General features: G+C 48.0%; 2 protein-coding genes across 4 annotated transcripts; one reads left to right on the top strand and one right to left on the bottom strand.

The window, feature by feature from the left end:
- Positions 1–390: 390 nt before the first annotated feature.
- On the top strand, positions 391–13,913 carry LOC137886499 (meiosis regulator and mRNA stability factor 1). Of its 3 annotated transcripts, none has more exons than XM_068728980.1 (27): positions 391–545; positions 1,260–1,470; positions 1,764–2,669; positions 2,934–3,030; positions 3,148–3,362; positions 3,572–3,689; positions 3,802–3,974; positions 4,318–4,836; positions 5,775–5,929; positions 6,014–6,175; positions 6,269–6,455; positions 6,636–6,814; positions 6,903–6,983; positions 7,102–7,341; positions 7,439–7,558; positions 7,640–7,818; positions 7,925–8,145; positions 8,227–8,369; positions 8,520–8,653; positions 8,844–9,046; positions 9,184–9,411; positions 9,533–9,772; positions 9,950–10,201; positions 10,382–10,442; positions 10,632–10,736; positions 10,861–11,025; positions 11,119–13,913. In XM_068728980.1, exons 2-27 carry the CDS (start codon positions 1,318–1,320, stop codon positions 11,319–11,321), a joined length of 5,439 nt encoding a protein of 1,812 aa, XP_068585081.1. In that variant the 5' UTR covers positions 391–545; positions 1,260–1,317; the 3' UTR covers positions 11,322–13,913. The 3 variants fall into 3 exon arrangements, with proteins under 3 accessions (XP_068585081.1, XP_068585079.1, XP_068585080.1); XM_068728978.1 differs by having other exon boundaries at positions 2,874–3,030; XM_068728979.1 differs by lacking the exon at positions 391–545 and adding an exon at positions 608–730 and having other exon boundaries at positions 2,874–3,030.
- A 79-nt stretch (positions 13,914–13,992) lies between these two features.
- Positions 13,993–25,571, bottom strand: bmerb1 (bMERB domain containing 1). Its single transcript, XM_068728985.1, has 6 exons — positions 25,391–25,571; positions 21,290–21,410; positions 18,879–18,952; positions 16,688–16,802; positions 15,545–15,627; positions 13,993–15,443 (listed from the first exon to the last, which is right to left on the bottom strand). Exons 1-6 carry the CDS (start codon positions 25,476–25,478, stop codon positions 15,325–15,327), a joined length of 600 nt encoding a protein of 199 aa, XP_068585086.1. The 5' UTR covers positions 25,479–25,571; the 3' UTR covers positions 13,993–15,324.
- Positions 25,572–25,628: the final 57 nt, after the last annotated feature.

Raw genomic sequence — 25,628 nt, 5'->3', positions numbered from 1 at the left:
AAAGGTTATAACCTTAAGGGACTGCTACTTTTTACAACCACCAGCTATTGACTTGTTTGATGACATGCAATAAATCAAATATCATTCAGTATATAAAATAACAGGAAAAGTCCAAAATCATGTTTCAAGGGACATATATGTCTATAAGCCAAACACAAATATTATCCTACCTATATCAGTGATAAAATGCATGATTTTCTATCACATTTTGTAATGTTAATTCAATACACCAAATGTATGCACCAAAAACATTGCATTTCAAGATTTTTATTTATTTAATTTTGTTCAAACTAAAAAATATATACAGATTTTTTTTCATCGGAACTACGGCTAAATGTGAAATAATATATACATATAATAATACGATCTTATTTCAAATATATATCAGCCGCGTGCCAGTCAAAACAATAACATTTGCGACAGCTGTGCGTGCTTTCTGGCAAAAGTAGGTTACAAAAAGGTGCGGGGCGTCTGGAGCGCTAGAAAGGAGGAACAACAGTCCTTGGAGGAGGATGATGATGATGTGAAAGACGAGACCTTCCCAGGTATCTGAGTAACAAACTTTTTTTTTAGGACATTTCCTGCCGTTATTAATGTTTACCGTAAAGGCAATGAACGGTAGCATGCGGAGGGGGAGGTTGCAGCTAGGTGTCTGTTAAATAAGCTAACAAATGGTGTCTGTTGTTAGCTTAAAACTAACGCTAGCTATAGGCGAACAATTAACGTTAACGTAAGTGATCAGCTCATTCCAGGTAGTTTGGCTAGTTAAACTAGCTTACGTTACTTCCGCCGTAAACAACGGTTACTCGGAGGGGGGGGGGACGTGAGCTAGCGTGTAGCTTATTTAACATTAACGTCGGTTGCTTTACTTGATTCGCTTTGGTGAAACGGTACTGTAGCGTTAATTCACTTCAGACAAGTTAAGCAGTCACAACTCGCCAATTCTGTGAATGGCATACACCGTGACGTGTCCCCTTTTTTTTGTTTACTTAAACGTTCGTTACGAAGCTGTGTTGAGTCAAACGCACCTGCGTGACCACCAGACCTATGGACCCGACCCGTGCTCTCTAACCTAGACGAGTCGGTGACGTTTCTTGACTTTTCTGTGACCAGAAGTGACGATAACGTTACCTATGCACCGGTTCATTGAGCGGTGATGTAAGCGCGCGCGCGCACACACACACACACACACACACACACACACACACAGCGCAACCAACTAGTGTGTACTTCTTTTAACTTTCGTTTCCTCGCTACAGGAAAGCATGAGAGAGAAGAGAGGTGAAAGTATGGTGAAAGACCTCTCCGGGTTGTGTAATGGAAGGACTGGGAAAGGAGAGATCCATATGCAACTCTAGACCCTTCCCATGGCTCAGTCACCCCAAAACGGAGGCCTCAACCCTGCCATGGAAACTCATAGACTGCTGCCCCACCAATGAGGCAACCTCCGCTCACCACGCAGACAAAGAAGTAGGTGTTTATCTGTTTACGGTCCAGGTGTTCATAGGCGTAGGCCTCAGTAATGCACAGACATGTTGGGGAGAGTGGAGGACCGAGATGCGGTTCTAGGCAATAATCTGGTGGAATTTATCTATATTGCCTTAACATGAATTGCAATCAACCTCGTTGTGTCAACTCAACCAGTGACGCATGTCCTAATCCTTATGCAGAACATGTTTTGCAGGTGACTATAATAATAAACGATGATCAACAGAACATCGTTGCTTGTATTTAAATAATCTGCGGGTCACTTTATGTTGCAGAACACGTACATGGATAGCAGAAAGGCCGTGCTGGAGCTGAAAGATGTCCCTCCTCCTCCTCCACACCATACGTCCTCTTCCCAATCGTCCCAGCCCTTCTCTCTGGCCCCTCTCCCTATGCCTCCTCCCTGCTTGCCTCCTCCTCCTCCTCCTCCTCCTCCTCCTCCTCCTCCTGCACTTACACGAGACTCTCGCCAGCAACCGCCCCAGTCACAGCTGCAACAAGAGGGGGCTAGCCCTAACGTAAGCATTTACACGCACTGTGACTATTGCAGCACGGATGGCTATGGGTTATCGGGTGGCGGGGGTGTTGTTGGTACCAGCAGCAGCATTGCTGGCGTGGTTTCGCTCTATATGACCCCGGGCTCTCTCGGAGCGCCCATCAGCACCAGCAGTATTGGCAGGTCAGGCCTTTGCTCTGTAGCTTCATCTGTTCATCACTATAAACACATTAGCTGCAGAAGCGGAGGTGACGTTCTGGATTCTTTGCCCACTCTTGGTTACAAACCTCCGCTGTCCTCTTCTGTCGCTACCTCTCAGCCCGTTTCATCACAACCCTACCTCTCCTGCTGCTCAGGGCTTCTCCACACGTACCCAGCTGTACCTCTAACATGCGGTCCGCCCAGCCTGTTTCGCTCCTCGGCACCCCTGGCTTCCTCTCTCCCCTGCGTTTCCTCTCTACCCACCCCCTTGCACGGCTCTTGCCTGGCCTCTTCTGGCTACTACCCCTGTGGTGCGGACTGCTGCCCGTCAGCCGGAAGAACCCAGAGAACCACGCTCGGTGATCACCCAACCATCACCACTACAACCACCTCAGCACACTTCTGCTCTAATCCTATGCACCTAAATGTAGAACGCACGGTTTGTGTGAAGGGGGCACACTACTGCCAGGAGTGCCTGTTGAAGGTTGGTAGAGTTCACTTCAATACTCGTGGCCTCTCTTTTGTTTCTGTGTACCCTAGAGACCACTGTAGGTGGCTTTATTCTATATACGTTGGATGACCTCACCGGCATCGTGTGTGTGGTGTTGTAATATGCGTTTAGGATAGTATTGCTTGATGTTGGTTGTTTTTTATTTGACTGTTGTACTGATTTTGTACCTAATTGCAGCCCATGAATGGTCTGGCGTCAGACTCTGAAAAGGTATGGCCCAATGCACCCATTCCCCAGACTGCTCCTATTCCCATTTGTAACGGCTGTGGCACCTCCTCTGATGCCATGATGCTCATGCCGTCGGCCAACCTCGGCAAGACTGGCCAGAAGTATGGTTAGTGGACTCTTTGCTAAACCATTTTTGAATTCCTGCGTGTATACTGTTGGTCCTGTGGAGTCTTGATTGGACTGATTACTTTCAAAGCTGTTGTGTGTTTGTTGTTGTTTTTAGGTTCTCCAGAGAACGGCGGTCCTGAAAACATCCCCCCGGTGGGCGTCTTCTGGGACATCGAGAACTGCAGCGTGCCGAGCGGACGCTCTGCCGGCGCTGTGGTCCAGCGTATTCGCAGCCATTTCTTTCAGGGCCACCGCGAGGCAGAGTTCATTTGCGTCTGTGACATCAGCAAGGAGAGTAAAGCCGTCATCCAGGAGCTCAACAACTGCCAGGTACCATCCAAGAAATCACGATTACGCTTTTAAAGCGGGACATTTACACCCTGAATGAATACCGTTGAGCTACAGTTTAAGATGGGCAGAGTTGGTCATTCTTCATGCCGTCATGTGGAGGGTAGTCTTTTTGGTAGTCAACATGTCCAGTAATCCCCCCCCCCCCCCCCCAAAAAAACCCTGCTAAATACATGAATTTGTCTCATCAGGTTACTGTTGCACATATCAACGCCACAGCCAAGAATGCTGCCGATGACAAGCTTCGCCAGAGCCTCCGACGCTTTGCTGAGACCCACACTGCACCCGCTACTGTTGTTCTAGTATCCTGTGAGTTTCATCTCCGATTCCCCGATCGACCACGGCCTCGACCTCCGCGAGGGTTCTCGTAACGACGCTTTTATCTTTTTTTCTTTTTCGTTTTCGTTTTTTTTCTTATTAGCGGACGTGAACTTTGCGAGCGAGCTGAGTGACTTGCGTCATCGCCACGGCTTCCAGGTGATCCTGGTCCATGGCAGCCATACGTCTTCGGCCCTCCTGCAGCATGCCCACCGCCACGTGGCCTTCCAGGAGATCACAGCTGATCTGCCGCCGCGCATGCTTGTCAAAGCACAGGTAGGCCTCACAAATGCTTCATTAGGACTGAACTTTCTATTTTATTTTATTTTATTGTATTAAATAAGGTAAGTAGTTGCTGTCAAACGTAACCAAGAAGAATTTAATTTCAGTGTGGACTTACCAAGAGGGCAGACAGGCAGTTGGAATGTGAATTTTTATCTTCACAATTTACTCACGCAATTTTTCTTTTAGGGGGTCGTTACAATTTTTCCATGATCTATATTACTCTGAGCAATTCTTCAACTTGTTTTTCAACTTTAAGGAAGAGCTACTGCTTTCATTTTTAAGTGTAAATCCTACAAACCAGACAGGCACGCTGTCTCTTCCTCCCCTCCCTCAGCCCAGTTTCAACCTCCTCTATGTGCACAACCTCCCCGTCAACTGTGACAAGAGCCTACGGAACGGCGTGAAGCTCAGGCTGCGCCGCCTATCAGACAACTGTGGCGGCAAGGTGCTGGGCGTGGCCCAGGGCACGGCGGTCCTCCGCTTCGGCAGCGTTGAGGCGGCTGCTCGTGCCCGCAAGCGAATGGAAAACGAGGATGTGTTCGGCCACCGAATCAGCATCTCTTTCTCCCCGCGGCCCAGAGACGACGCAAGTCCTGAGCCCGAGCTTCAGTCTCGGCCCCGTCACTTGACTCCGCCCCAGACCTATCAAAACCAGGATTTAATGTTCGACCCGCCCCCGTCCCCGTCCTCCTCCTCCTCCTCCTTTCTGCCCCTGGGGATGCCGAGGTCACCCAGGAGGCCACGGCGAGCAACCCGCCCGGGCCGTGCCTCTGGCCCGGTGCCTGAAAGGCCCTACAGCCCCAGGAGGGGGTGCAGTGGGCCTCCCGGTGGTGCTCCAGCCAAGCCCCATCAGGTCAGCAGACTCGTCGGCGCCTGCTTCCCCATAACCTCCGCTGCCCCTCTATCCTTGTCTGCAGCCCGGTGTCCCTCTAACTGCTGCTTTGACTAACCGCCTCTAGCTGCTCGCTAAGCTTCATCTGTCTGCCTGTGCTAGCATGCATTAGTTTGTCATTAGCGCTTCATGCATCACCTGTTGTCCTGCATTGGTCATTCATCATAGTAGTGCATGAATCGGCCTCTAGCGTTTGTGCCTTTCTCTGACTGTTTTGTCCAGTGTGTCGGTGCCGATGTACTGCTTTTATGTGAGTAACCTGCATCATGCCTCTGTTCATTTTTCTCTTTGATGAATCTGATCTCGGGTGGCCGGTATGACTGGCTTTGCACGTCTGTCTCTTCCTGATTGTAACCATCGGACCGGCGTGGAAGACCGGACAACAGTGACCCACACATCGATCCCTGTATAGATGGACTCAAACTAGGGATGGGCATCTGAAGATTTGTCTGTAGTTGGACAGTAAAGAGACATTTTAATTTGGCGTTTGTCCAAAATGAATCTCATTCAGCACCTGAATCGAACACTAAAAATATTTAACCTGCACATACTGCATAACATTATTTGGTTTATGATTATCAAAAACATTTATAGGTAAAACGCATGACTGTCAACTACAACATGATTACGATTGTAATCTGTCGATGGCAGAACTAAGATGCACAACATATTTACGGCTGTGTTTTCTAGTCAGACACTTGATTTCATATGCACATCCCTAGTTAAACTTCCCAATTCCAGTTTATACCATTCCCTGACTTGTTCCATTGAGCCTGACATAAGTGCATGCATGCATGCACACACACACACACACACACACACACACACACAAATGCATCAACAGTATCCAGCCAGCCAACATCTACAGTATTGACGTCTGCTGCCTCTGTCTGGTCTAGGAGTTGGGTAGTTTGGAGGGCAAGCCCAGAATGAGCTTCTACCACCTGGAGAAAGGACGCGCTGCTTCCTCTTCCCCCCACAGTAATGGTGAGACAGGAGCCATGGAGCAGCTGACCAAGCCGGGCCTCACCGGAGAATCTATGTACAGGAGGAGGTAAGGACACGCGGGGAAAGGGGGTGTTAGACTGAGACGGTGAAGGATGGGGCTCTTACACGTGTTTTTCGTCTTTCCATGTAGGAGAGAGGGCTCCTACCCTCGCAGTGCGACTGAATCCCCTGCAGAACAAGCGGACAGGAGCTCAGGGGAGTTCCAGATTAGCACGCCGTCAGCCTTCAGCAAGCTGAACCTGCACAGGAGCTTCAGTCCCCTCATCCTGTCTCAGGGTTCCTGGTCATCCAGGTGACGTATTGGGTCATATTTGAATAAGTTGACCTAGAGCATTGGTTCTTACAGAGGTAGTTATACGTTGTCTCTGCCCTTCTCTAACAAAAGGAGTGCGTCGCCCTGCCTGTCCAGCCGGTCCTCACCCCTCCTGGCTGCCGCCCGCAGCCCGTGTCCCGAAGGCCCATCTGAACCGTTCTCAGACGGGGCGGAGGTCCAGGTGGCCAACCTGGACTACAGAATGTCCCGCAAGGATCTGCAGCAAACGTTGCACGACACCTTCTCCCGTTACGGACGGGTAAGGCCAACTCCAGTGACGTTATCGGCCTTTATTTTTCACGGGACGATATTTGATTTTCCACAGTAGTAAAGCCCAAAGTCCAAAACAACGAAGTCGCTTGAGATGGAAGGTTTGCTTTGACGCGTGATTCGCCCCGGTCTCAAAACATGTCCTTGTGCTGCGACTTGTTTTGTCTAGGTGAAAGCTGTGGAGCTTAGCCCCCACACCGACTATCAGCTGAAGGCCACAGTCCAGATGTTGTCCCTGCAGCAGGCCATTAGTGCCGTCAGTGGCCTGCACCGGTATAAGATCGGAGGCAAGCGCATTCAGGTGTCTCTGATCACTGGTGGCAGCAACAAATCCCTCTCCATGCTCAGGTACAGTTGGGGTGTAATTGAGTTGGGTTTCTTCAGATGTTCTGGTTTTGGACTGTGGGGGTAAATGTCAGCTTTTTTAATTCTACAGCACAGAGATCATCAGCACTCTTCAAGACGCACCTGCCAATTGCCTTCCCCTCTTCAAGTTTACAGAGATCTATGAAAAGAAGTAAGTAGCTTCGTCTCAACTGACATTCAAACATGAACGACTTTACTCATCCGCATTTTCTACTGTCGAGTTGAGCAATTCCACAATGATATGCTCCTTTCTCCCCCCCTCTCTCCAGATATTCCCGTAAGCTCGTGGTTGGGGATCTGTACAGACTACCGGAGGTGGTGGCGGTGCGGGAACAGGGCGGCTCGAGGCTTGTGTGCCTACTGCCCAGCAGCCAAATCCGTCAGAGTCCACTGGGATCTTCTCAGTCCCAGGAGGGCTCCTCCTCCGCCAGCGGCAGCCCCGTGGTGTTTGAGGAGCTGGAGTACCACGAACCGGTCTGCAGAGACCACTACACACAGCGGGACTTCAGGTTATAAGACGTAACATTTGACTAAATTTAGAATCTTCAAATGAAGCAGAATGTCTCCATAACTGATCGTGTGTCTTTCTTTTCCTTTTTTTTTTAGTGAGGCTGACTTTGACCCTGACTCGTATCAAATACCTTTTGTTGTGATGTCTCTGAGCACCATAGCGTCTGAGGTGCACAGTCTTTTGCAGTCGCATGAGGGAACTCTTCCGCTACTCAGGTTGCAGCCAGCTCTTTAATTAATGTATTCATTTATTGGGGTAGTTTATGAAGTTTGTAATGTAGTGTGTTTTCCATGTAGTTTTCCAGACTGCTATGCAGCTAAGTTCAGCCGTCTGCAGCTGGGTAATGAGACGCTGGAGGGCGGCGTTCCTCTGGAGCACCTCATCACCTGCGTTCCCAGTATCACAATCGTCACAGCTCAGAATGGCTTCAAAGTCATCAAGTGGATCCACAACAAACCACCAGCACCAAACTCCGGTAGGAGCTTTTAGAATTGTTCCTACAATTCCGTACCTCGTGCTATTTCTACTGGCCAGATGTTCTGATTTTTAAAAAACATATATATTTTTTTTTATTCATGTAGAGCCGTGGATTCAGCGCTGCAAGAGTCCGGTTGGCAACCCGCAGCTCATCCAATTCAGCCGTGAGATCATTGACATGCTGAAGAGTCAGCCTTCCTGCCTCATGCCCATGAGCAAGTTCATCCCCTCGTACCACCATCACTTTGCCAAGCAGTGCCGCGTCTCTGACTACGGCTACTCCAAGCTGCTGGAGCTGCTGGAGGCCGTTCCGCATGTCCTGCAGGTATTGTGGTTAATTAGGATCTTTGTGCTTTTTCTTCGTTTTGTGTTCTACATATTGTGTTTATTTGTGTTTTCTCTCCAGATATTGGGAATGGGCACCAAGCGTTTACTGACTCTGACTCATCGCGCTCAAGTGAAGCGCTTCACCCAAGACCTCCTCAAGCTGCTTAAATTTCAAGCCAGCAAACAAGTGTCAATCAAGGACTTCATGCAGGCATACCATTGGTCAGTCGGCATAGTTTGGAGCTGAATGTGTCTTTACGATGCCTGTTGTGTTTTTGTAGGAGTTTGGATTTCATTCAGATACATGCTAGCAGTTTACCTGATGAGTATTTAAAATCAGACGGGTGTTTGTGACGTGATCTCGGGTATCAGGTGCTTCTCTAGAGACTGGAGGATAATGGACTATGGCACATGTGACCTGATGGACCTGCTGACGGAGATCCCGGACACCACCATCACTATTGCACATCAGGACATGGACACGGTGATCTCCGTTCCCAAGAGAGGTCCGTTCAAACCGCTTCAAGTTATTAAAAAGACTTTGATTTGGAAGTGATGACCCCAAATCATTTTAATTGATAGGAGCGCTAACAATATTATGTTCCTCATCCCAAGCAAGCGTTTGATACATATTACACTGGTTGTATTGAACAGTATCAATAGTTTTAACTTGACTTCCCTCTCATGTGCCTGCAGAGCGCACGGTGGAGGAGATGGAGCGCACTAAGCAGTTTGGGAAGGAGGTGGTGGACCTTCTCCGTCACCAGCCTCACTGCCGAATGGCCTTCAGCAAGTTCATCCCCACCTACCACCATCACTTCGGCCGTCAGTGCAAACTCAGCTACTACGGCTTCACCAAGCTCATGGAGCTCTTCGAGGCGATCCCCAACATAGTGGTGGTGCGTTAGAAAGGGTGTGTGGGTGTGTGGGTGGGTGGGTGGGTGGGTGGGGCATCCGTGTTGTGCAGCCAAGAGAAATGATTGTTGTTTAATGGAGTGTAAATGCCTTTTCTTTTGTCTCTACCTTTTCTGGTCAGGTGTTGGAGTGCGGCGAAGAGAAAGTGCTGACTCTGACGGAAGTGGAGCGCATCAAGGCTCTGGCGGCTCAGCTGGTCAAGCTGCTCCGGGCTCAGAAGAACTCCAGCCTTCCCGTCAGCCAGCTGCTCACCGAGTACAGCAAGACCTTCGGTTACGGCCTCCGCCTGCAGGACTATGACGCCAGCTCCCTGCCGACTCTGCTCGCCAAACTCTGCCATGTTGTCAAGGTAAAGATTGTCGACGTGCGTCTCATCTGGCAGCCAGCTAAAACCAATGAATCGCTGCGTTGCACTTGGTAAGACAAAGTGTCTTTTTATTAACGACCCGCCGCATTCTTTCAATTTCAAGGTAGCGGACGGCTCGGGGGGCCGGGAGGTGCAGCTGATCAACAGGAAGTCGTTGCGCTCGCTGACCTCCCAGCTGCTGGCTCTGCTCATGTCCCAAGAGGAGGAGCGAGTCGCCAGGGGCCTCACAGTGGAGGAGCTGAGTCGGCGTTACCTGAGCGTCCACGGAGCGCCGCTCAACCCCTGTGAATACGGGTTCCTCTCTCTCAGCGAGTTACTCAAGAGCCTGCCCTACCTCGTGGAGGTGAGCGGAAGATTTAGTGTTTTCATTATCTTCAAACTCATTCAAGCGGTCTGCGTGTTCCGACACTACAGTCGCATCTTCTCTCGGTACCTCAACGCGTCTCCACTTTTACTGCGCGGTTGACCTGTACTCTCACACAGACGCAGAAGTGACGGAGTGTGATTTTTCTTCTTTCAGTTGTACTATGAAGAGCATGACGACGACGACAAAGCCGGCAACGCTGCCAGCAGTTCCGGTGAGGAGTGGGTGAGGCTGACCAGGCTTTACCAGTTCGCCCGTAACGTCCGCGGCCTGCTCCACACCTACCATTACAACCAGATCTTCCTGACGGAGTTCCAGGGGGCTTATAACAAATTCACAGGCTGCAGCCTTGAGCCACGCTCCTACGGATACACCGGCACCGACGAGCTGCTCGGCGCCGTTCCACAGGTGGGGATTCTGGAGAGGAGTGAGACCTGCCAGCGTTATTTAAATCATACTCGATTCAGAGCTCATTAGAAAAAAATTTTTTTGTAGTTTGGTTAGGTTCTGCACAAAGACAACAGTTTTAGCGTCTCATTGCGTCGTCTGTATGTTTAGCTTCATTGCTTCCTCTGGTGTCGTTCTCAGGTGGTCTGGATCAAAGGGCACGGTCACAAGAGGATTATCGTTTTGAAGAACGATATGAAAGGTGAATTCATTTATTAAAGTCAACGGCGTTTACACAGGCTGTTGATAATGGTTGTGTGCTGAAGTGATCATATGACACAGGACTGAACTGTAGGTGGGAATACTTGGAGGGGAAAGTGATGTTTTTGAGGTGGAACCTACATGTATGGAAGCTGTATGACGGGGATGTGTTTGTGCGTTTTTTGTTTAGCGAGGGCAAGCCCTTCAGTCCCTTGCAGCCCCCAGCCGGGAGAGAACACGGAGAGCCCACGAGACAGCCCCGTCAGCAACGCAACCTCTGGAACCCAGAGTCCAGGTAATGTAGTGACGTAATTCTAATGATGGAGGAAAATGTGTTGACTTGCAGCGAAGGAGTTTCAAAGACGGCTCATCACGCCTCTGACCGGGTGAAACCCAATCGTGTTCTTTCTACCTGCCAGGTGGCGACGTGGCGACGGAGTCGGAGCTGCTTTGTCTGACGTCTCCGGTAGATCTGCTGTGTGGTCCGGTACCGTCCTGCCTACCGTCGCCTCAGCTCCACCCGGACCCCGTTCTCCTCCAGGAGACGGACCTGATTCGCTTTGAGGAAAAAACTCCACCGACGGGTCAGTTTATAGTGCATTTTAAACCCACATCGGTTAATAATATGGGAATGCTGCAAGTTTAACGTAATTGTTTCAATGTGTGTGTGTTTTCAGTGAGCGGTGGCCCCGATGCGGCGGCCGTTGCTGACGGCACGTCTGACCCGCCTGGCGTCACGGACGACTCGGCCGTCTCCAAACCTCCTCCTTCGCCGCCGCCGAGCCTGAAGTGCACCGGGTCCATGGACAGTCCCAGCAGAAGAGCCACACGCAGCAGAATCAAGCTCGCTGCCAACTTCTCATTCACGGCAGGCCTCTGATCCTCTTCGCGCGCACACACACACACACACACACACACACACACACACACACACACACACACACACACACACACACACACACACACACACGCAGCAATACTAGCTCACACACAGTGTAACTCTAAATACAAGAGTTGAACGCACACAAGTGACCACAGAGGAGCGTTGGCGGCGTCCCCTCTGCATCCTTCGACAGGCTGTTTTCTTCTTAATCGCTCATCGGCCATCTTCGTTCCCTTTTTTTTCCGTTTGCGTCTTTCACGATCCGTGAGTTCTTCCGATGATGTTCACCAAGCTGTGATGTTTCTTCTTGCAGGTTTTCTGCAATTCTTTAGTTTGCCAAATGCGTCTACTGTAGAGGTTTGATTTCACCTCGAGGGGAGTTGAACCGTATTTCCGTGTGCAGCTTCAGGTCAGAGCCGCGTCGTGTCCAAGAAGACTCGCTGGCTTCCGCTGAATGAAGGGTCTCCGTACGAGTTGGTTGCCACTGCATACAGAGCATTAGGTAATGGGGAGAAAAGAGTTTTCTATGTTAAATCCAAGACACGTAGTCGCCCTCGTCCTCCGATCGTACAACTGACAAATACCAGAAGGTTGCAGGAGAGATTTTGTTCATGTGCCGTACCGTGGAACCTCCCCCTGTCCCACGTCCTCGCTGTAACCCTTGGAGACGGTGCATTTCATTTATGACGTTCGTTTCTAAATTCCCGTGAGATTTTTTTGGGAGGTTTTGCTTCGTAGGGAACCGCAGACGCGTCATCCTAACTGGACGCTAGGCGTCGGCCCGTTTCAGTCGTCTCTGGGTAAAACAAACTTTAAGAGGTCGCTTTTCTTAGACGTTCTCATCTGTCGTCGTTTGTTTTGAGCGGTCGATGCGTCGGTGGCGAGGTTTTCGATTGATATTGTGACAAGCACTGCGCTCAGGAATTATTTTATTCTTGTTGTACTTTGACTTAATTTATTGCAAAGGATTTGTTTGGCTCGTCTCTCCAGGGCCACTAAAAGAAGGCCCGGAACGCCGGAACACTCCGGCCCAGATGTTGCGCTCCGGCAGCAGGAACCGAGACAGACTTGGAGTGTTCGGCTTCAGCCAGCAGCCGCTGTGTTTGTTTGTTTTAGCCGTGTTTTGTGTGTGTGCGTGTGTGCGTGTGTGTGGTTTACACTGGAGTAGGTGGTGTGAAATATGCATGGTGTGCATAAATGAGTTTATGCATGGTGTAAGCCCAGGAGGAGCAGACGGGAAGGGAAGATGCGAAGACATTCTTTAAGATCAGTCTTTTATTTCCACCATGTTTTAGGGGGTTTGGGGAGTCGCCCTCGCGGTCGCCACGTCAAAGCTCAAGGTTTTTAAGAGGTAACCTTGTTGCTGGTCGGCGCTGCGTCTGTGGCGATGTCCGTGTCTGAGTTGAAGAGGGGAGCCGCCAGCGCTCCGGATTGGGTTTTTTTTTTTTTGCTTTTTAAATGACGAGGTTGATCGGTCGTGTGATTTTTTAGGGTGAGGTGGGTCGGGAGGCGGTGGGCTGTTTTGTGGAGCGCCATGGAGGCTCCGGGTCGGCCTCCTGAACAGACGGGACGCGTACGGAGAGAGGACCCTCTGCGGCTCTCTGGGAACCTGCCGGGCTTTTACAATGGCTTGTATTTGCCGCGGTGCCAAATGAATCTCCATCGTGTCTCCCCCCCCATCTCACATAGAGGAGTTTTTACTTACTGGTGTGTGTTGTTTTCTCACGTTTCCTCCGTCTCGAGCGTTTACAAGACTGCTGGCTACTGAATTGCCACCAAATACTGTCTGCTGCCATGGAGGCGCCGCTGACGTCTGCGGCTTGTTGTTTGTGTTCAGAGAGAGGAAAAAGGCTCAGGAATGGGTAAGAGCCCATTTAATCAGTTTCTGTCCCGGCGTTTACCTCGTTAGCCAGCGTTAGCAGTGTTGATCGTTTCCTTTCCAGACTTCATTTTGACTTGGTATGAAAAGCCTTTTAAAGCTGAGAGAGTCCACCTGCCAAAATAACTGAAATGCCAATCAAGCTGTTTTTAATTAGGGCTGTTAGGGTTCAGGTTTTACTGACTGTCTTTGGTTAATGGTCTAGAATTGATGATGATAGAAAGAGGCTGTAAATAATTTGGCTTTTGGCAGTATGGATGTATTACTTTTTGTGAATTTGAGCAAACCCTAGCTCCCCCCCCCCCCCCCCCAGACACTGCAGTGGCAACCAACTCATGAATATATTTAACTCTCTCTCTCTCTCTCTCTCTCGGTTAGATCAAGCTATTGTTCCTGTCAAAATATGCACTTTTGCATAGTTTTGGTTCATGAAATCCAAATGTGAAGTTCGGTAGTGGACTGGGAGGGGCTGAAACGTGTCTTTACCTCCGTTCAACTGAATCTGATTCCGCTTCAACCGTTTCCACGTTGCACAACAACAAGATGTTTCCTTTGTTAACTGTCTCACTGTGTCCTCTCTACCCCCCCCCCCCCCCCCCTCTGTCACAGTTTTACTGCCTCGCCACACTAAATGTCACCAACAGTAACGTTGAAGGGACCAAAAAATATATATATATTTCTGTTAATAAATTTCACAAGCATCAATTCTGCCTCGTCTCAATGTTGTTGTTTTTTTACAGTCATTTTGAGAAAATCCGATAAGTCGATAAAATAAAATGAGCCGTCGTGTTCCTGAAAGATGCTCTTTTATTTAAACATGTATGTACAGGTAGCTTCAGCTTGTTTTCTGCATATTTGTTCAATATTCAACATAAGGACCTTCATAAATTCACTACTACTACAGGACGCTAAGAAGGAAGGTAAAGTGACAAAGAGCGACGCTTTGATACGAGTCACTAAATACACTCAAACATACACGGTCTATTGTAGGCATTTACAAGAGTTGCATTCGTTTCCTGCGGTTTATCATTTTAAAAACGCTAAAGACTAAATTCAGAGGATGCAAGTTGTCAGAAATATCCATAATAACGACGTCGCACGAGGACGGTCGATGATCCCCGGGTGCTGATGAGATGTTAGTGATGCGGTGACTCTGGGGGACGTTTAGTGAGAGAGAGGGGGGGGGGGGGGGGGGGGGAATGAATGTGTTACAGTGTTGAATACATCTTTATAAGTTGGTACAGGGTCAACGAAGATGACTGGGTGGGAAACTGCAGAAATGGGTCACGAGGCGGCGGGTCAGGAACGTCTGGCCAGGAAGCATTCGCCTCTAGAGTGAAACGCAAACAAACACCTCGTGTTTTTACTCTCAATTATGTTTTTTGGGGGTTTTTTTTTGTTTTTTTTAATCCAGCAGATATTACAGAAACACAGAATTAAACTGCTGTTTTATCCAATGCATGGAGTCGATCATATCGCTCAGCTCCAGGAGAGGAAGGCATCCACTGGCTGCCAGCGTTCATAAACCAATCCTTTAACCACACTGTCTGTCTGAGTGACGGGACGAAACGTCAGCTGGAGCCTCCTGGAAGTGAAAGAAGTTCACTGGTTGATGTTGAAGGGATGAAATGAACCTGAGAACCTCAGCATTTCACCTTCACTTTGTGGACATTGTGCTTGTAGTTCTGTCAATATTGATCACATGATCAGACCTTTTTTTTTTTTTTTTTTGTGACATGATGACCCGATCTGATTTATAATTTAAGACACATTTATTGAATGTTCATTTACAGTTCTTCACCTACAGAAGCGCCTCGTTGTAAAGAAGTTTTCCTCGAGCTCTGACTTAGGGATCAGCTCCCGAAACTCTTGAGCCAAAAGCCTTTGCGGCTGAAACTGTAATCCGCCGATTCAATCAACGCACCTGATTCCTGAGCAGTTTCGAGGGAGGGGGAGGGAGGGTGGGGGAGTGGGGGGGGGGGGGGGAGAGAAACGCAGTTAACCGAGGTTCACCGGGCCACAGGAAGCGATGTGATGCGAGTGTGTGATGCGAGTGTGTGTGTGTGTGTGTGTGTGTGTCTGACGCAAGGACGGCGAGGTCACAAAGAGGTCGGCGTCGGGTTACATGACGGCACACTGGGTGGCTCCGCAGCAATCCTTAATGATGGCCACTCCGGACTTGGTGATGGATGGCTTGTTGGGAGGCGGCTCTGGGGTTTGTCTCTTAGGCTTTGGAGGATCTTGACGTGAAAGAAAGAGGAAATAAAAGAGAGAGACGATCACACCCTGGAAGAGAAGACGAACGAACACTCGTGCGCCTCTTATTATTATTTTTACTCACTTTGCGAGGATTTGAGCTTCTTCTCCAGAGGCATCAGCTTCAGTCTGAGGTACTCGGCCATCTCCTTGTCCTCCTCTTGCTCCCTGAGTTCAAGAGGCACATAGTCAGCTGTTTGAAGGCAATGCGATCAGTACAGGGAGGCTTTTAAGTCACCGGATAGCAAGATGCAAATACATTATTTATGAAAATATGGAAGTAGAAGGCAACATTAATATAGTAGATATACCTGATAATCTATGTATTTCAAATGTGGTTCCATTTGTACACAGTCGATCCACCACTTTGGTCCACCATGAAATATCTGATATCTCTAATATTTAGAACAAATATTCCCCGGGGGATGAATCCCGATTATTTTGGTGATCCCCTGACTGTTCCTCTAGCACCAACATGTGCTCTGACATTTATTTATTTCATTTTGGGATAAATTGTAATATCGTTGCTGGTACCTTCACAGCTCTTCTCAGCTCTGTGACTCGAGTGTAACGGTGATACAAGTGAAGCACAAACTACTGACACTCGGCTTTGATTTTTCTACGGTGACTCAGTGCATCATGAGGACTAACTAATTAAACTAACCCATAACAAAAGCACATCTTATAGTATATAACCTTTGAAGTTGGCTGTTATTTTGTCATTTAATATCTCGTCTATCTGAAGGTTATCTCTGTGTCACACTCTGTGTGTCTGAGGGAGGAGGAGGAGAAGGAGGAGGAGGAGGATGTAGGAAATGACAATGCAGAGTGATGGTCATCAGTCAACCTCCCACACACACACACACACACACACACACACACACACACACACACACACACACACACACACACACACACACACACACACACACACACACACACACACACACACACACACACACACAGCAGGCAGTGCTGTGATGATGAAGTGACCGGGTCCTCCGCCTTCAGTCATGCTCACATGTACTCTAACGAGTCTCCTTCCTGCTGTTTCTCAATCATCCTGCGTCCGTCAAATGAAGAAACAAGCGGGTGGATGCGGTTCAGCCCGGCGCCGTCCGAGTGAACAAACCGGATATTAACCGCGCCTGTGTGTGTGTGTGTGTGTGTGTGTGTGTGTGTGTGTGTGTGTGTGTGTGTGTGTGTGTGTGTGTGAGCGCTGCTCTACCTCAATCTCTCCACCTCTGCGTCGTCGACCAGGAAGTCCCTCTTCTGCACCAGTTTGTGAATCTTCAGGATCAGCTCCTCTTCCCGCTGCCTGTGCTTCTTGTTTTTCTCTTTCTCTGGAGGGAAACGAAGACGGAACACGACAGACACGTGAATAAAATTCTATATCCTCGCATGAAATACAAAGCAGGGTTCGTACATTTTGCTACTTGCTGCTGACCTTACAGCAAAGTCAGCTGCCTCCTAAACACAGAGCCACGTCGCAAACGGACCCATAATCCTGTTGTTGTTGTATTCAGAGTCGGAGATCTACGAACGCAACATCCGCTTTGCTTTGTCTCACTTTCCTAACCTTCACACTCCAAAGCACAGAAAAAAGACACACCACACACACACACACACACACACACACACACACACACACACAGACAGCTGCAGAGATGGCTTGTCTGACACTGCTGGTGTCTAGGCTGGGTGGGTAAAGAGGGTTTGTAAAATGACTGCAAACATCAGCCCTTCCTCCCGCCTGGAAACAAAGTGGAGCGGTGCAGCTACGTGGTGTGTGTGTGTGTGTGTCTGTGTGTGTGTGTGTGTGTGTGTGTGTGTGTGTGTGTGTGTGTGTGTGTGTGTGTGTGTGTGTGTGTGTGTGTGTCTGTCCCGAGGGCAGAAACATCTGAGGGGAGCACGGCATCATTGTGTAAATCCCAAAGTCAGAGGAGCCGCAGAGAGAGGGTCCGTTTGTCACGTGACTCTCATTGTGCCGGAGTGAAGTAATGGGTTGCCAGACCCCCCCCCCCCCCCAGCAACAGCGTACATGAGGCCCCCAGTGGCTCATGGGAATGTCAGCGAGGGGCACTGTTGTTGTGTGACAGTGTGCAGTTTCGTGCTAATCCCAAATGCATAGAGGGCGGACGCGATGATGGGAACGCTTCACGAGAGATAATGCAATCAAAGCTGCGAGGACAGCGAGCTCACGTCCTCTGGAATTCTTTTTCTTTCCTGGGAATCTGGTGGTTTTACCGGCATGGGGGAAGTTTCCACAATACAAAACAAACAAAATATGAACATTCCTGTAATTTATATAATATACATTTAGATTTGACTACGTGAACTGAATTTTATTCCTGGCATTTTGGAGGAAAAAACATTTTTGGAAACGTTACATAGGATTGCTTTGAACTGGGACTGTCTTGACAACATGTCTGTCCTGTTCCTGGGACAGGGGCGGTTTGAGGGGGAAGGATTCATGGTCTCAGTATTTTTAAAATCCTGACTGCAGCCATGAATCAAATCAGGACATCAGAAATGACCAGAAATGTCTTTATGACAACATTCATTGAAACTTAAGCTCCATGACGTGATCAGGCGTTTCTGTTATTCTGTCCTCACCCTCCATATTGCAGAGTAATACTGCAAGTGGTTAGAAAGAAGAAGAAACAGCCTCGTGATTGACAGGTCACTGAGAACAGCTAATGGACATACATGTGTCTTGTTGCTGTGTGTGTGTGTGTGTGTGTGTGTGTGTGTGTGTGTGTGTGTGTGTGTGTGTGTGTCCTTGAACACGACACCAGCCCCTCCTGCTCACGCACACTGACACATGATGACGATGAGGAGGAGGAGGAGGAGTGTGTTCCTCTTGTTGCTATGTGTGTGTCGCTGCGTGTGGTGCTTTTAACGACAGACTGTGTGACTGTGGAGTTAAACCAGTGTTTGACTCTGTACTCCAAACGACATCCAGGGAGTAAAAATGTCTGTTTACAGAAATTCATTTTGGACGCCTTGCCTGCAAAAGTCTCCATCAGCACATATTGCCTTCACCACGTGTGTGTGTGTGTGTGTGTGTGTGTGTGTGTGTGTGTGTGTGTGTGTGCATGATTATCTCTCCCGTATAACTCCTCGTGCCTGAGACACACGATCAATCTTGCAGAGTTTAGCGTGACGACTCTTCCTATAAATCATAATGCTGTCTGAGGTTATGGGGCGATCTGCAAAACAGAAGCACTTTCTGCCAAAAACTCTATTTTCGGTTGAGTCCAAACAGAAAGCGTAGACAGTTCTGCACACAGAGGATCAATTCTGAGAGGTTTACTTCCTGATATGCTTACAGCTGCTTTTCTTCAGAAGATTGAAGACATATATATGTGTGTGTGTGTGTGTGTGTGTGTGTGTGTGTGTGTGTGTGTGTACTGTACCTGGCACTGTGACAATCTGTCTCAGCTCCTGCTTTAAGCTCATGATGTCTTTGCAGAGCTGAATGTCATCCATCCTAGAAAGAGAAAGAGAAACAGTGAATAATCAGCTGGCCTCCATCAGATCACAGGAACACAGATATTATTCGCTGCTTCCAATTTGGACGCATTAATCTGATTGGAATGACGTTATTGTTTTGGACGGTGAACTCTGGAAGAAAAGCAGACTGAAACATCCGTGGGCGGGATCTAGGCACCAATCTGATCTGAAACTTGAATATTTGACTTATTAGATGAAACCAAACATCCAGAGGCAGATAAATAGAAGTAAGGGACTGAAAAGGGTTCCTATAAAACCAAAGATATTCAATTAACAATTCATACAAATCACAGAAAGGTGTCAAATCCTTCCATTTGCAAACGTGAAAGGGAATGCTTGGCATGTTTGTTCAATAAATCACTGAAACGATTAATCAGCCGTTCTGCCCGAACGAGAGATTTGACGACAAATCACTTCGGCGCTAATCCCCGGCGCCGTCCTGTAAAATCCTCTCTTGTACTTGTCATTAGGACGTCACGGCCTCAGGCCCCGGCGTGCCACTCATCAGCAGAGGTGGAGAAGGTGGAGAAGATGGAGAAGATGGAGAAGATGCACCGTGAATCAATCTGAGCCCCCTGCAGCCCTGACGTCTCACCCTCGGGGGAGCCGACGCATCTCCCCCTCTTCCCTCCTAAATCCTGACCTCTCTCTCTCTCTCTCTCTCTCTCTCTCTCTCTCTCTCTCGCTCTCTCTCTCTCTCTCTCTGACAGCTTCCACAGATTTAATTCTGCCTTTGATGGATCAGGCCGATGACTCATCCACAGCCTCCTCCTCCCTCTGCATTTTTCCCCGTTGCTCCCTTTTGCACCTCCCTCCCTCCCCCCCCCTTGACCCCTCCCTTTAGCTTATCTCTCTCTCTCTCTCTCTCTCTCTCTCTCTCTCTGTTTTTCTCCCTCTTTCTGCCTTGTGTCTCACTCTCTCAATGCTATCTGTGGACTCCAGCAGCTTCTGCACTCTGACACTCCATCTGCTACTGTGTGTGTGTGTGTGTGTGTGTGTGTGTGTGTGTGTGTGTGTGTGTGTGCGTGTGACGGCTCGTCTTGAGTCACACAGAGCCTGACAACAACAGAGACGAAAGCAGTATGCGGCGTGGTGGCCTAATGAAGCCTTGAAAGCGGGCGTGTGAATCAACATGATCAACTGAGACGAGCAGCAGCTTCATGTTCAGCGCGTTACGACCCACAGAGTCCGCTGCTCTGTTCGATATGTCACAGCGAGGAGACGGTTCGATACACAGTTCAAAAACATGAAAAGTAAACAGGGCGGCAGCTTGAGTTCACACCGTCAATTCAGTTTATTACAAAGATGCAATATTCACTTCCTAATGATGTAATGCAGTGTTCTCCTTGTTCACATTAGATTAAAAACAACGAGATGTGGAGACAAAAACAAAAACAAAGTCTGTTCAGCTCAACAACAGAACTGCACTGTTGGCAAAACGGTGCAGAAATGTCTAATTGGTAATCCTGCAAATGAAATGATTCATAAAAACAACATTTCATTTTATTGATGCAAAATGAATTCTTTTGAGCTGCAGGAGTTAGTTGAAATATTTGGTCGTGCCGAATCTTTAGTGATTTCATCAGCTTCAATGAGAATTTTGCTGCAATTACTGAATATGTTAGGATTTTTGATCTGTATTTAATGCAGTATTACAACGTCTAAGTATACCGTAGAGATGGTCCCATGAGTCCTCTCTGCTCACTCGCTGTATGTGAAGCGGTTTCACTTTTGGATATTCACTTCATTCATCCGCACAGTCGGCATGAACTAACGTCGGAATTACATGGAGAAACTCTTATTGTGAAAGGGTTTTTTGACGTATTTTGCCACTGTGAATACAATCTATAGTCTCTTCTGTATTGAACAATACAATGACAGCTTTAAAAATGTGCTGCTAAACTCAGCGCTCCACAAAAAGCGCAGACACAACATCTCCATTATGAATGCAGACAGAGAGGAAATATACACAGCACGTCTTCCCAAACACTGATCCATAATCCTTGAGGCTGATGTTGATGAGGAGCCAAATGAGTTCATCATGGTCGCTCATCAGCTGCTATTGGCATGTCCGCCCTCTGCATAATCAATAGACAAATAGGCTGCCTCTCTGAGTATCGAACAGTGTCTTAACTCAGCCAACTAATACCACAAAGAAAGAACTCCGGAATGTCGTTCGCAGCGTGTCGTGAGAGTGTCAACGCAGACAAAAAAACCCTCGTGGACAGCAGTAGGAGTCGTCATGACGCTGTGTCGACTCAGTCTTTTGTCACCCTCGGTTACAAAAAACCACAAGACAGTGTCGGCAACTCACATGAAGCGCAGCTCCGACTCTCTGCGCACCAGGACCTCTCGCAGGCGCTGGATGCGAGCCATCTCCACCTCGATCTCCTCCGGAGCCATGGTGCTCTCTGCCATGGACACGTCTGAGTGACCTGGGGGGGGGGGGGGGAGAGAGAGAGGAGAGGGAGGGCAGGGGTGAGTCAGTGTGAATGGGAAGGAATAGAAGAGACAGGAGGGATAAACACCGCTGGGCGATGCTCTGCTTTAGACGTTTCTGTCACGCGCTTCTCTTCACTTCGGAGGTTGAAGCATATTTTCTGCGTTAAACAGAAACATCACCAAACTGCTGCGGTGATTAACGCTTGTATCTAATTCAAGATGTTAATGACAACATCATTTTCCTTTGATTTCATGCTACAAATGCATCCATGAGTTCCATTTGTGTCACTTTCAGAACTTTCTCACAGTGTCAGCGCGTCGCCGAACACATTTCTCACCTCGTCTCTCTGTGACGCTTCATCTCACGTTAGCCAAGAACACGGTGTGTTTGGAGAGAAGCAGCATGCGTGTGATTAAGAGAGCCGTGACTCTCGTTGTTTAAGATCCCAGCAGTGCCGTGGTGTGAGAATGTGTGCGACATGAAGACAAGTAGGGTTTAAGTCGACCAATCAGCCCCTTTGGTCTTCATCAGCTAAGATCTGCTTCATCGATTAGTCATCTTCTAACCTTTTGCCGTGCTGGGTGACTTATTTCAAAGAAACCCACGAGCACATCTCTGTTAAACACAAGATTTAAAGTGGTGCTTATTTGTGGAGAAACTCTGTTTTGCAGATCTGTTGATCAAATCAAGTAGTGTGTCAGTCAACTAAGAAGTTCTTGACTTGAAGACAGCCCTTTCTTTATGCAATACAGTCTTTTTGGGATTCATTTTCCAAAGCAGAAGGTTGTTGAGCAGGAGAGAAGCACACCGAGGTGGATCAATGAGCAGCCGTGGCTTCCTGCTGATTGGGTCATTCCTCCCTGACCCCACACTCCATATGTGCCAATTAACGAACACTTACTACACTGACCAAACACTTATGGCACTGATCAATGCGCTGTCCACTGCGAGCGCTGCAACAGACCGACCTCATCAGCACCGAGCAACATGCAAGCAACAGTATGAATCGTGATCTGAAGAAACAAATCCATCAAGTGTGGAACTGAGGGAGTCGATAGCATGTTTCTGTTGCCAGTCGTCAAGCTTTCTTCCTCCGAATGTTCCCATTGATGTCTCCATTGTAAATCATTAAAGGAGCAGTCCACCAACGCTACACATGAGGATGGGTTTACGCGTCATGAGGAGTGCTACTCAGCCTATGGAATAGTTGTTTAGTGTCTCCTGTTGCTCTGGAAGGAGCTTTGTCAAGAAAATAACAAAAAAATCTCAGTTTTATTTTCACACTTTAAGCTTTTAACAGAAAACCAAACTGGGGAGGTGGAGTTTGATGGGCGTAAACCAGACAGGGAGGGTCTAAGGGTGTGGTTAAAGACAAGATGCATTGTGGGAAGTGTAGGATGCAGGAATATTGGGGTGTGACCCATACTAGAGGCTTCGTCAGGATATATTTTGACATATTTTTCAGTCTCTCGCAAGCTGCCCATTGTGGAGATACAACCAAAAAAACATGATTGATTGATATGCCTTTGTTGTTTTATGTTGTTTTTTGGTCTAAAATATGTCAGAAGTGAAAAAATGCCCAAAGTGATGCCTTTAAATGTCTTGTTTCATCAAAACCTAAAGAGATTCAGTTTATAAATGCACATAATTACATTTGAGAGGATGGAACCAGAGATTGTTTTCGCTTATATTATTATTAATATCCATATGGACACACATTTGTTCATATGGACATTAATCCTCCTGCGTTTCCTTCCTATAACACAATCCCCAGCGAGCAGATAGGTCTTTAGACCCGAATACAAACAACCTATTTGCATCTGTAATCCAGAGCACATGTGAGGAATGACATCCATCCACTGTGTGTGTGTGTGTGTGTGTGTGTGTGTGTGTGTGTGTGTGTGTCTTGTAACATCAGAGGACTGGATCAGCTCCTTGTCATCCTGCAGCAACATAAACTGCAGTCTGCATTTTGTGGTACTTTTCAGTGATGCCTGCTGAGGACGGAGCTGACTCACCACAGCAGACAGAAGTCTGCACAGGAGGGCCCGGATTGTTTGCGCCTCGCTGATGTTGAATCATCAGCCGACGTGTCTGCTGACGAAAGACGCTGACGCCCAAAAATCTAACTTTATACCATGGGAGTCGCAGCGCAATGCAAAGCGCAGCAGCAGCTAAAGCGTGTTTTTCTGTATGTCCCTTTGTGTCTTGTTTTTCTTTGCCACGTGTTTATACCGTCAACACGACCAAGCTGCATTAAGCCCTGACCGGTGGCAAAGCGCCAGCTCAATAACGTCTTAACAGCTCCACCTCATCAGAGCGCCGCTCACACACACACACACACACACACACACACACACACACACACACACACACACACTCAGCATTTAAGACATCACCAGGAACGAAATGCTTCCGTCCTTCCCTAATTAAAAGCAGCTTGTCCACCGGGCACAAGTCATCGGCTGCAAATATGAACCAGGCTCCTCCTCACGCACTCAGGTAATGAATCAGCTTGAATAGCCCTGCTTCATTAAAACAATTTGGATCATCAATGTACATCGGGATTATGATTTAATGAGGAATGAAACAGCCTCGGAGAGCAAAGGGTCGGTGCGGCGCAGTGGCCGCATGGGGCTCGACAACCGAATCTGCAGTCACAATATACACACTGCTGCTGCTGCTGCTGCTGCTGGGGTGCTGCCTCTGGACCCCGAAGTGGTAGAGACACACACACACACACAGAGAGAGAGAGAGAGAGAGAGAGAGAGAGAGAGAGAGAGAGAGAGAGAGAGACAGAGAGAGAGAGAGAGACAGAGAGAGAGACAGAGAGAGAGACAGAGAGAGAGAGAGCAATAGCTGATTTTGTGTTTAAAAATATCCATTTCTTCTTCTTCTTCTCTGACTTAATCTGGACTTTCTTCCCACCCTGCTCTCCTGTGATGAGTTATCGTCAGAGGAACCAACCAGGACACGTCTTAAGTGCGTCATTCATCGGCTGTCATCGCACGGGACAAATTAATGGAAACCTGGAAAAACAACGGCTCTGCCACTATTGACATATTCAACACTTCAGCTTCACGGTCACTTTTGAGGCAGTAGTTTGTGGAATAAAGCTTAGAGCTGACTAAACAAGTCTCAATCAACAACATACTAATTGCTGATGATTGTCGTGCATCAAGCAAAACTGTGATTCCAGCTTCTTCAAAGTGACAGTTTATAACACCGTACGTTGAATATCTGTAGGTTTTGGGTTTAAAAAAACAAACAGTGTGATGTGAAAACACGACATTGGGATCTGACACATTGCATCTCTATATCTGAAATACATGCATGATAAAATAATAGAAATATCCAAATTCATTGGTAGCAGGAATAATGTAAGAGAGGCATTTGCTCAGCTTTATAGTCATTGAGGCTGCTGTGGTCTGCTGTATTGTGTCAATAGATTATTATTGTGCAGAAGAAGAAAAAATGTGTTCTCAGCCCCAGAACAATTAAACAAAATAACTGAAAGTTCCTTTTTGCCACAAACTCAAATATTCGTCTAAATGTGAAATCCAGAGTCCAGCCTATAACGATCAGAGGAGCAGGTCTCGACTCATAGCTGCTCGTGCTGCTTCATCAGCCCGGACTCAATCAGATGAACACAAGTTTCTAAATGTGGGCTTTGCTGTATCCGTGGTTTACTCCTCCTCGGTCCAAATTCATTCACAAGCAGCGTGAAGCCCACCGTGTGCGCACGCAGGGCAGTCAATAGGCCCCTCAGCACTAACAGCGGCAGCGCTATTGATAGCCTCCATCCCGAACCTTTGTGAGTCATGTAGGGCTGTTATTAACCGTTGCAGCGCTTAACTGCAGAGTGAAACATAATGCTGAAGAAAAAAAACAAAAAAACCCCGGAGACGTTAACGTGCTGTTCCTGACCACCGGACGGTAACATAGCATCGTATTCTAACACATGACGCTCACCTTTGTCCGTTGTCCATGCCGTTTCCGACACGGCGCCGTAGCTCCTGAGCGCGCGCTCGGTGTCCGAAAAAGATTTCTTCAGTTCCATGTCGGTGGAGTGCCCGCGCGCCGAAAACTCGGTATGCAACGACTCTTTTCGGTTAAATCTGCGCGGTTCTTCTGTGCGCGTCCTTCCCAGATAACTCGGTTTCACCCGGTGACAAGGCTCCAGCGACCCGAGACGTTGAGCATCTTTATT

Source organism: Cebidichthys violaceus, unplaced genomic scaffold (genome assembly GCF_023349555.1).
Source record: "Cebidichthys violaceus isolate CVI_PGR_0920_01 unplaced genomic scaffold, fCebVio1.0.p SCAF_44, whole genome shotgun sequence".
NCBI lineage: Eukaryota > Metazoa > Chordata > Actinopteri > Perciformes > Stichaeidae > Cebidichthys > Cebidichthys violaceus.
The sequence above is the reverse complement of the archived record's forward strand: the minus strand, read 5'-3'. Positions and strand labels throughout refer to the sequence as shown.

What these genes read in the sequence shown, in the direction of transcription:
- bmerb1 (XM_068728985.1), bottom strand. Translation starts at nt 25,478, where the DNA reads ATGGAACTGAAGAAATCTTTTTCGGACACCGAGCGCGCGCTCAGGAGC. An exon ending in GGCATGGACAACGGACAAAG is followed by an intron (nt 21,411 to 25,390) that starts GTGAGCGTCATG and finishes CCCCCCCCCCAG; the next exon opens with GTCACTCAGACGTGTCCATG. An exon ending in GAAGCTCAAATCCTCGCAAA is followed by an intron (nt 15,444 to 15,544) that starts GTGAGTAAAAAT and finishes TTTCACGTCAAG; the next exon opens with ATCCTCCAAAGCCTAAGAGA.
- LOC137886499 (XM_068728978.1), top strand. Translation starts at nt 1,318, where the DNA reads ATGGAAGGACTGGGAAAGGAGAGATCCATATGCAACTCTAGACCCTTC. An exon ending in AACTCTGCCATGTTGTCAAG is followed by an intron (nt 9,412 to 9,532) that starts GTAAAGATTGTC and finishes TTCAATTTCAAG; the next exon opens with GTAGCGGACGGCTCGGGGGG. An exon ending in TTTGAAGAACGATATGAAAG is followed by an intron (nt 10,443 to 10,631) that starts GTGAATTCATTT and finishes TTTTTTGTTTAG; the next exon opens with CGAGGGCAAGCCCTTCAGTC.